General features: G+C 44.6%; 1 protein-coding gene and 1 pseudogene across 1 annotated transcript in view; both read left to right on the top strand.

Moving 5' to 3' along the window:
* Nucleotides 1-2,417, top strand: part of LOC120881580 (melanoma-associated antigen 9-like) — a 2,725-nt gene extending 308 nt beyond the window's left edge. The window contains exons 2-5 of the mRNA XM_040265297.1: nt 29-153; nt 729-766; nt 1,340-1,550; nt 1,680-2,417. Of these exons, the coding sequence (XP_040121231.1) occupies nt 29-153; nt 729-766; nt 1,340-1,550; nt 1,680-2,417 (1,112 nt within the window). The remainder of the gene's footprint in view (nt 1-28; nt 154-728; nt 767-1,339; nt 1,551-1,679) is intronic.
* A 4,555-nt stretch (nt 2,418-6,972) lies between these two features.
* On the top strand, nt 6,973-7,743 carry LOC120881867 (annotated as a pseudogene).
* The last annotated feature ends 3,647 nt before the right edge of the window (nt 7,744-11,390 follow it).

Genomic DNA, 11,390 nt, shown 5'->3' on the forward strand with positions numbered 1-11,390 from the left:
GGCGGACTTCCTGACATCCGGGTCTCAGACTGGGGACCTGGTACAAGCAGCGGACTTCCTGACATCCGGGTCTCAGAGAGACTGGGGCCCCTGTTTGAGAAGCTGGGCCTCAGGTGTGGCGAAGACAGAGCCCAGGGCCTAGTGGAAGTCGAGGTGAGGACCCTGAGGGAGGAGTGGGGGAGCTGGACCCCAGAGGGGACCCTGGTAGTCCCCAGGTGGAACGACCATGTGCAGCATATCCTGACATCGGGTCTCAGAGAGACTGGGGACCCTGTGAAAGCTGTGGGGTCTCAAAATGGCAGACGGGACAATCCCCAGTCCTGCCTGGAGTCTAGGTTCCATGTGAGGAATGACTGAGGTGGTTATACCGCAATAGGGAGGCAGGGATCCTGGCCCTTGTAGGGGCTCATGGAGGCCCTGGAATTGGGTGAGCCAGGGTGAGTATTTTCTTGACCTCTGGCTTAGGGCCTCGGGAGGTGATGTGTTTGGGCAGAGGGCAGAGGCTTCAGGTCCGCTGAGGGTGGACTCCCCGGACCTCGAGGGAGGACTGAGCAGACCCCCGCCCCTGTGGTCAGTGCTGGAAGGCCCGGCAGGACGTGAGGAGAAGCTGAGGCCCAAGCATCTCCCCAGCCTAGGACTCGCGGGAGGTTGTGGGCAGGTGCAGCTGCATATGGGGCCCTTCAGTGCTTTCTGTCCAGACTCGGGTCTTGTTCTGAGTTTCCCTGCAGGTCCCAAAGGGGGAGGGTCCAGGCCGGCCAGGGGAAAGGTGAGCACTACAAGGGATCCCCGAGGGGACCTCCCACTGCACAATGGGGGGACGTCACAGATTCCACCCCTCCTACCATCACAGAAGGCCTAAGTCTGTGCCACAGTCTACCCCCAAGGTGCCCTCTCCATTTCTCTCACAGGGGCTCCGGGAACCAGGAGGCGAAGGCGGAAGTCTGAGGCCGGTGTCCTGAGGTCAGAAAGCAGAAGAGATCCAGGCAGTGCCAGGAGTCAAGGTGAGTTGTTTTCCTCTGAGTGTGCACCAGGGACTCCCTATCCCAGAACAGAGGGGACTCCACAAGGCCCTAATTCCCCCTCCGTGTCAGCCCCGGAATCTCAAGCTGTGCTGGCTGCACCCTAGGGAGCCACTTCACATCCTCCTTCAGGTAGCCAGGGGTCAGGCTGCTCAGCAGGAGCTCGTCTATGAAGCCCGAAAGCACCCCTCAAGAGGAGACCTATAAGTGGCCTGAGTCAGATGGCCCAGGGTGGGTTTCTCAGCTGAGGCCACTTACAACCCCCTTCTCCCACAGGCCTGTGGTCCCTATCTGTCCCCTTTCCTCACTCCTGTCTGCAGTTCGACCCCAGTCATCATGCCTGGGATGCACGAGCTCCGCCTGCCTGAAAGAGTCTTTCAGGATCCAGAAGAGGATGATGATCTGATGGAGGCACAGTTCCTTTGGAGTGAGGAGGAGGAGGAGGAGGAGGAGGAGCAAATGGAGGAAGAAGAGCAGATGGAGGAAGAAGAGCAGGTGGAGGAGGTGGAGCAGGTGGAGGAAGGAGAGCAGGTGGAGGAGGTGGAGCAGGTGGAGGAGGTGGAGGTGGAGGAGGTGGAGGTGGAGGAGGTGGAGCAGGTGGAGGAAGGATATGCAGCTTCCTCCGCCTCCTCTCTCCTGATCTGGGGCACTCTGGAGGAGGTGGCTGCTGCTGCAACAGCCAGTCTCCCCCAGACCCCTGTAGGTGTCTGCCCCTCTCCCACTGCCATGGCTGCCACTCCAGGGAGCCAATCTGAAGACCATGGCCTCAGCAGGCAAGATGAAGTGCCAAGCACCTCGCATGACCATGAACATGCCAGGTCCTCACTCCAAAATGCACTACAGGTGAAGAAGAATGAGCTGGTACAATTCCTGCTCAATAGGTATCTCGCCAGGGAGCCGATCACAAAGGCAGAAGTGCTGAGTAGTGTCCTCATAGATTACCAGGACCACTTCGTGGTGGTCCTCGGTCAAGCCTCAGAGTACCTGCAGCTGGTCTTTGGTTTGGAGGTGAAGGAGGTGGACCCCAGTGATTACACCTATATCCTGGTCCCCACCCTGGGCCTCACCCTCAATGAGATGCTGAGGGATGAGCAGAGGTTGCCCAAGGCTGGCCTCCTGGTGATGGTCCTGTGCCTGATTGCTGTGGAGGTCAACTGCATCCCTGAGGAGGCAATCTGGGGTGCACTCAGTAAGATAGGAGTGTGTCCCGGGAGTGAGCACTACATCTATGGGGAGCCCAGGGAGCTGCTGACCCAAGTGTGGGTGCAGGAGGGTTACCTAGAGTACCGGCAGGTGCCTGACAGCAATCCTGCTCGCTACGAGTTCCTGTGGGGTCCCCGGGCCTATGCGGAGACCAGCAAGGTTAAAGTCCTGGAGTATCTGGACAGAGTCAGTTGAAAACATCCCAGCTCCTTCCACCCCCTCTGCAGAGGCTGTGAGGGAGGAGAAAGGGGAACTCTGAGCCAGAGAAGCAGCCAGGCTCCTTCCAGGCCCACGTCCAACAGCTTGTCCTGGGGGCAGGAAGGGAGGCTGATCTTTCCCTCTGTGACTGACGAGGGAGCAGTCAGCCTTCTCAGCAGTGAGGGCCTAGGCCCATTGGGGGAACCTGGTATGTGGCATCTTTGTGTTCCTTTTCTCTACAATGACATGGGGACTCACCTCTATTTTCTTTAGGAATTTTTCAGGTATTACTCCTTTTTAATAGAAGGCTTAAGGAGTTTCAGTGTCTAACTATGTCAATGACATTGATCACACAGAGTTTGTACTTACCCATTTCAAGAACAAGAGTTTTGCTATTTTGTAAAAAGAAATTAGGAACTCTTCCATTTTATTTCATTGTTTTGAACAATATATATGGAATTAGAATGATTTTGGAAATGTGAACTTACTTAGTAGTTACACAGTTGGTGGAAGAATTTTAAAATAAAAAGTGATTTTAGTGAAGTCTTGCTTCTTATACTTTTTGACTATCATTTTGTACATCTAAGCTATCTCTATTTATTTGGATTTTCCCGGGTTATTTAAGAAGGTATGAGAAAATTGATCTGAGTTCATGTTGATCTCATGTGTATTTGTACTTATCCAATTCAAGACTGAGTTTTGCTATTTGTAAAATCAATTAGGAAGCCTTCAGTCATTTTTTGTGATCCCAAATTATATAACAGCATTGGAACAAGAATTTACTTGGAAATGTGAAAGTAATTAGCAGTACAATTAATGGGGGGGTCAAGAAATAGAGAAATAAAAGTAAATGGTTGTTAATTATTGAATTCTTATCCTCTTCTTCTGTCATTCTGTAAAATTAAAATATATATGTATAACCTGGATTTGTTTGGCTTATTTAAGAAAGTAGCAGAAAATCTGAATGAATAAGCCTCTGCCCACTGGCTTATTTATTCCCAAGACTTTCACAGAGCCTGTGTTCTGTGGAAGGCCCTGTGTTAGCAGTGGGGACACTGGGAGAAGCAGGACACACCCCACACCTAGAGCAATTGTCTAAGAACTGCAATCACAGAAGGAAGATGGAGAGATGTCCCCTAATCCCACAGAACAGGGTAACATGGGGCGAGGTGGTGGGGCTCCAGAAGGAGCACTGGAGTGTCAGTGCCAGAGCCAGGGCAGTTTGGGGCTTTGGGAAGCTAGAGTTCCTGTGAGAGATGACTATGAGAGGTGATTGTGATGAAGCTCAGTGGTGGCAGCCCTCAGACCTGCAAACTGTGTGTCTTGGGGGTGAGGGGAAAATCTGAAATGAATCATTGTTATGAGGTGTCCTTTTGGAGGGCTTCCTTGTGGCTCAGCTGGTAAAGAATCCACCTGCAATGCGGGAGACCTAGGTTCGGTCCCTGGGTTGGGAAGATCCCCTGGAGAAGGGAAAGGCTACCCACTCCAGTATTCTGGCCTGGAGAATTCCATGGACTACAGTCCTTTTGTATCCTGGGTAAACCCTAGAGAGATCTCATCCTGGGACAAGAAAGAAGGGGCCTTGACTCTTGTCGCATTGCTGTTGACCACAGGGACAAAGTAGGTGTTTTCTACTCTCCATCTGCTAGGATTTCTTTTCGATATGTGACCACACCTCTTGAGAGTGATGCCAAGAAGTCCGTGGACAAGCACTGTTTTCCCTGGTCTGGGGGAGCCAGAGTCCATGGCATTATTATTAGGTAATCTTGAGAGTATTAGGGGCAACTCTTAAGTAGTGTATAGATTTTTGGTAGAGATGGAATTAGTGAAAATCATAGTTTGGATGGGAAAGCAGCTGGGAGGGAGAGAAGGAGTTGGTTCTTGACAAATTATAGAAGCTTTGAGTTGCATCCAGCTGGGGAAGACTCCTCCATGCCTGAATTAAGTGATAGATCCTCAAGGAAGGAGATCTTGCTGAGTTTTATTAATGAAACAAAGTTTCTGGCTAAATTAGCATTCTCTGTCATATTGTGTTGCATGCTGTCTAAGATATCTTAGGTAACAGCAACAACAAAATTTCCCAGAGCCCAGAGTTGTGAAATTGAGATCCAAATACTAGTACAAATAACTGCTAATCATAAAGATCAAACCAGGTTCTGTGTGAGATGTTTTATTTATATCCTTGCAGTCCTACAGACAGGGCTCCTCATACCTGTTTGCTGCACAGATGAAGAACTGGGGCCCCAGGGTTTGGGCATCTTGCCAGGATGACATGCTATTAACCAGGGTGGGGTCAGGCTCCCATAACAGAATATCATAGACTGTGTGTAGCTGAAGCAACAGATGTTTATTTCTCACAATTCTGGAGCCTGGGAAGCTAGAAATCAAGATGGCTTGATGGTTGGTACCTGGTGTGAACTCTCTACCTGGCTTGTACGTGGCCACCTTCTCACTATGCCCTCACATGGCAGGAGGGAGAGAGAGAGAAGTAAGTTCTGTGGTATCATTTTGTATAGGGGCGCTGATCTCATATTGAGGGCCCTACCCTCAAAATCTCATCTAAACCTCATTACGTCCCAAAGGCTCCATCCCCAAATACATCACATTGGGGGTTAAACTTCAACATATGAATTTTAGGGGGACACTATTGAGTCCATAGCATCTCCCTTGTAGATGAGGAAAGACCATGAAACAAACATCTACTAAGGCTGAATTCCTAAAACTAGAATATTCCTACTAGGTGAAAAATGCTTCCTTAATGGACATGCCAGCTTCAATTTAAAAAGAGTAAGTAATCATCCTTCTTCTGTCTCTTGTCTGATACATGCCTCACAGGAAATCCCTGATTTTCAGTGTGCCTAATGGCACCTGTGCAGATGCTCAGGCAAGTTCAGCCACGTGGAGGGTAGCAGAGACTTGGGCTGAGATTGTTCTTGCATCAGAAGAAAGGAGAACATTCTTGCTTAATGAGATTATAGACAGAAATTGCCATAAGTCAATGTGCAGGCCTGACCCTGCATCCTCTCATCTCTAGCAGCCTTCTTGGGCACCAGTCAGAGTTTAGTACACAGTAGGTACTGGTACAGCTGTCTTTAGATTCCTCTCTGGTGCAAAAAACCCTATCATGACTCTAACCTTTACTTTCTGGGGTCCAAGGACTTAGGCTGAGTGGGCAGGTACCTGGCGGGCTAGCCCATGATCTTTTCAAAGGGTGAAGCACTTGGCACCATGGCACCTGGAAGAACCTCTTGTAGTGAGGGTACAGCTTCAGAAGGGCATAGGATCATTTGCTGGCTTGGCACTCTGTGGGCTTTTTCACATCTGGCAACCTAGGAGGGAGTCAAAGAAAATCCCAAGGTTGAAAGATATAAGATCAACACATAAAATTTACTGTATTTACATACAACTACAATTTTAAAAATTAGAAACCAAAACTTTTAAACACCATTTTCTGATGAGTTATGATGAGTATTATTTACTCTGATTTCTTTATTTTAATTAATTAATTTATTTTAATTGAAGGCTAATTACTTTGCAATATTATAATGATTTTTTGCCATACATTGACATGAATCAGCCATGAGTGTACATGTGTCCCCCATCCTGAACACCCCCTCTTACCTCCCTCCCCATCTCATCCCTCAGGGTCATCCCAGTGCACCAGCCCTGAGCACCCTGTCTCATGCATCGAACCTGGACTGGCGATCTAGTTCACATATGGTAATATACATGTTTCAATGCTATTCTCTCAACTCATCCCACCCTTGCCTTCTCCCACAGAGTCCAAAAGTTTGTTCTTTACATCTGTGTCTCTTTTGCTGTCTCCCATATAGCATCATTGTTACTATCTTTCTAAATTCCATATATATGTGTTAGTATACTGTATTGGTGTTTTTCTTTCTGATTTACTTTGCTCTGTATAATAGGCTCCAGTTTCATCCACCTCATTAGAACTGACTCAGATGCTCTGATTTCCATGATGAGTATATGTTGCTTCTATAGTGCTCAAATAGATTTTTAAGTTATTATAAAAATTTTAAGCTTTAGAAGGCTTTCGTTTCAGCTGAAAAGTTATGTGCCCAGAAATATCCACTAAGTTTCATTTCACATGTAACAAGAAATCTTATAAATTATCTCCATTAATATATGAATTTCCTCTTCGGAAAAAACTTACCATTTTCCAAAATTGCAATATTTAGGTATAAATCTAACAAGACATGCACAAGATCTATGTGTTGAAAGCTACAAAATGCTAATGAAAGAAATCGAGACCTAAATAAATAGTAAATAAATAGAGATAAGTATCATAGATTGGTCAACTCAACGTAGTGATGATGTCTGTTTTCACTAAATTGATCCATACATTTAAAGCAATGTCAATCAAAATTCCAGCAGAATTTTTTTTTGTAGATATAAACAAGCTGATTCAAAAAGTTTATAGAAGGACAAAAAAACTAATGGAAGGGCAAAAGAACAAGAATAGCTAAAACAATTATGAAAAAGTAGAATAGCTGCTTGCTCGGTGCCACCATGGCCAGGAGGCGACTAGAGTATGTCAGCTCCATTTGAGGCTTGCAGTGGTGTGGTTCCATGTGGAACGCCATGGGGCCAGTGGTACCAGACCTTGGAGGAGGTGTTCATTGAAGTTCAAGTACCATCAGGCACTCGCGCCCAGGATAGCCAGTGTGGCCTGCAGAGCAAGCATGTGGCACTGGCCATGGGTGGCCACAAGATCCTCAAGGTAGTGGCAGGGCAAACTCTGACTCTACAATAGCTGATGAGGGAACATGGACTCTGGAGGATAGAAAAATGATCCGTATTGTTCCTACAAAGATGAGGAGAGATGCAGCAAATTGTTGGACTTCTCTTCTAGAATCTGAATATGCAGCTCACCCTTGGGTTCAAGACCAAATGCAGAGAAAATTTACATTAGGGGGATTCCAGAAAGAAAATCCTGGTTTTTACTTCAGTGGAGCAGAAATCTCAGGAAACTACACTAAAGGTGAACCAGATTTCTCGAATCATGAGAAATAACTGATCTTGCTGCATTTTGTGGATCCTAGCAGATGTTGCCAATGTAATCAGAGGAACAGATTATGTGGTGGAGGGAAAATTGTGGATGCTTAGTTAACAAATTGCAAAATACATTTAAATATGGTTCTAAAAATTACATTCAAATATGATTTACATAGGAAACATCTTAAATACTGTGGGAACTATTCTATTGATACATGGTAACTTTTCTTTTGGACTTGGTTTTGCTCAGCATGATGTTTTATATGCTGCATTTTACTAATTTCATATTTAACCTGTATTTTTAATATGAAAACTTTTAAGGTATAGATCACATAAAATGACAGGGTGCTTTCAGGGAAAACTGTTTTTCTTTCAATAACTGTGATACAGGAATTATGTTCAATAAATTTTTCTAAATAGGAAAAAGAAGTAGGATAAAATTCTACTTTCTTAAAATACCTGATTTTAAGAAAAGGTTTAGTAATCAGTGTATACCCATGGATGATTCTTCCTGATGTTTGACAGAAAACAACAGAATTCTGTAAAGCTATTATCCTTCCATTAAAAGATAAATAAAAATTTTTAAAAATATTCTGTGTTATTGATTAAACAGTAGATACACTGATCAGTGGAGCTGATTAACAAGTCCAGAAATAAACTCACTGGGCAATGAAGAATTTGGGAAACAAAAAACAGGATCATAACTTATGTTAAGAATGCAGAGGTTAAGGTGATATTTGTTGACGGTGCTGGAAACCCAGACAGTAAGTTTAGAAGTTAGTGCATTGGACAGAATGGAGTCCACACAGATAGGTGTCTGTGCAGGAGCATAAGGTCCATGTCTGAAGAAGGGTCTTCCAGGACAAAGCCTTCCCAGCTGTGGTCAGGAAGTCTTTGGAGTGCTGTGGCTGAGTGTCAGAGCCAACTTCTGTGAGGGGGTAGGCAGAACTCTGGGATTACAGACCTCACTTCCACCAGAGTGTTCAGCCTTGTTTATATTTGTGAAGTGGATTTCTGTGGAAGGCTTCACTTGGAATAAAAGATTCCACATCTAAAATTTTGACAGCCACTATCCACCAGATAAATGATGCATCATATCATAGAATTCCAGCCTTCAAGTACCTGAGCCCAAAGTTGTCTTCAGGTGTCTAATCTATTTATCCTGAATTTTTGTTACCAAAGATCTGCCAACTGCCTAAAACTCACACGTTAGGCTTGAGGAGATAAGTTTCTGCATATTGGGGGATGTGGTGAAAGGTTGTAAGCTCAGTCTTGGCAATGACTATCAAGAGCAAAGTCTTAAAAGTGTCCTGACATAACAAGTGTAAGATGGAAATGTCATTACTATAACTGTATAGTGTATTCCATGGGGTCACAAAGAGTCAGACATGACTGAGAGGCTGAACAACAACAATACATGAGCCACAAATACACAGAAAAAATAAATTTAAATACAAGAAAACTTTCTCCCATTTAAGTGTTTCCTAAATTTAATCTTAGTGCAACTTTAGTTTCTAGCTGTGTTTTCAGAAGAGGAGATGGCATCCTATAGCATGTAGGCCACTATCTAAGCAACAGTCTTTTTTTAAAAAAAATGTTTTCTTTTATGGTTTATCACAGGATATTGAATATATTTCCCTGTGCTCTACAATAGGACCTTTTTGTTATCCATCCTACATGTAATAGTTTGCATCTGCTAATCCCAAACTCCCAATCAACTCTTCCCCTATCCCTTGTACCCTTGGGAACCACAGGTCTGTTCTCTATGTTCACAAGACTATTTCTGTTCCATAGATAAGTTAATTTGTGTCATATTTTAGATTTCACATGTAAGAGATACCATATGATATTTGTCTTTCTTTGTCTGACTTACTTCACTTAGTATCATCATCTCTAGATCTGTCCATGTTGCTGAAAGTGGCATTGTTTCATTCTTTTTCATGGCTGAGTAGAATTTCATTGTGTATACCATATCTTATTTATCCATTTATCTGCTGACGGGCATTCAGGTTGCTTCCATGTCTTGGATATTGTAAATATGGCTGCTATGAACATTGGGGTGCATGTACTTTTCAAGTTATGGTTTTCTCCAGATATATGGCCAGAAGTGAGATTGCAGGATCATGTGGTAACTCTATCTTTAGTTTTTTAAAGGAACTTTCATACTGTTCTCCATAGTGGCTGTATCAGTTTACATTCTCACCAACAGTGTAGGAGGGTTCCATTCTCTCCACACCCTCTCCAGCATTTATTCTTTGTAGACTTTTAATGATAGCCATTCTGATCAATGTGAGGTGATCCCTCATTGTGGTTTTGATTTGTATTTGTCTGAGAGTTCCAGAAAAACACCTATTTCTGCTTTATTAACTACGCCAAAGCTTTTCACTGTGTGGATCACAACAAACTGTGGAAAATTCTTCAAGAGATGGGAATACCAGACCACCTTTCCTGCTTCCTGAGAAATCTGTATGCAGGTCAAGAAGCAATAGTTAAAACCAGACATGGAACAACAGACTGGTTCCAAGTCGGGAAAGGAGTACATCAAGGCTGTATATTGTCACCCTGCTTATTTAACTTCTATGCAAAGTATATCATGCAAAATGATGGGCTGGATGAAGCACAAGCTGGAATCAAGATTGCTGGGAGAAATATCAATAACCTCAGATATGCAGATGACACCACCCTTATGGCAGAAAGCAAAGGAGAACTAAAGAGCTTCTTGAAGAAGGTAAAAGAGGAGAGTGAAAGTTGGCTTAAAACTTAACATTCAAAAAACTAAGATCATGGCATCTGGTCCCATCACTTCATGGCAAATAGATGGGGAAACAGTGGAAACAGTGGCTTTGAGGGGCTCCAAAATCACTGCAGATGGTGACTGCAGCCATGAAATTAAAAGATGCTTGCTCCTTGGAAGAAAAGTTATGCCCAACCTAGACAGCATATTAAAAAGCAGAGACATTACTTTGCCAACAAAGGCCTGTCTAGTCAAAGCTATGGCTTTTCCAGTAGTCATGTATGGAGGTGAGAGTTGGACTATAAAGAAAGCTGAGTGCCGAAGCATTGATTATTTTGAACTGTGGTGTTGGAGAAGACTCTTGAGCATCCCTTGGACTGCAAGGAGATCCAACCAGTCCATTCTAAAGGAAAGCAGTCCTGAATATTCATTGGAAGGACTGATGCTGTAGCTGAAGCTCTAATGCTTTGGCCACCTGATGTGAAAAACTGACTCATTTGAAAAGATCCTGATGCTGGGAAAGATTGAAGGCAGAAGGAGAAAGGGACCATAGAGAATGAACTGGTTGGATGGTATCACCGACTCGATGGACATGAGGTTGAGCAAGCTCTGGGAGTTGGTGATGGACAAGAAGGCCTGGGGTACTGCAGTCCATGGGGTTGCAAAGAGTTGGACACGACTGAGTGACTGAACTTAACTGAATAATTAGCAATGTGGAGCATCTTTTCACATAAACAATAATCTTTTTAACTTAAACCTATGGTCTCCAATGATCCCTATTAATGCAGCCTAACATGATGTCCAGCCCAGGCCCCTCTGCTGATAGACATGTTTCCTACTGTCAAAGGGACAGCCCCACAAGGTCACCTGGCAGAAGCTCAAGGTCGACATAGCCCACAATCACCACATCCTTCACACCTTTCCTCATCAACTAACCACCACCTCTTCCTCAGTCTCATCCAAGAGTAATAGCTTCTACCTAGCAAGAAACCTCAGAATTCAAGGTCATTATAGACTCTTCTCACCATGTCATGGTTTGTAACTCCCTGAAACTCTCTACCAGAGATTAAATTGCCAACATCCATTCAGTTCAGTTTAGTTCAGTCGCTCAGTCGTGTCTGACTCTTTGTGACCCCATGAATCGCAGCATGCCAGGCCTCCCTGTCCATCACCAACTCCCGGAATTCACTCAGACTCACGTCCATCAAGTCAGTGATGCC

The sequence above is a fragment of the Oryx dammah genome, unplaced genomic scaffold, assembly GCF_014754425.2.
Source record: "Oryx dammah isolate SB20612 unplaced genomic scaffold, SCBI_Odam_1.1 HiC_scaffold_23, whole genome shotgun sequence".
Classification (NCBI taxonomy): domain Eukaryota; kingdom Metazoa; phylum Chordata; class Mammalia; order Artiodactyla; family Bovidae; genus Oryx; species Oryx dammah.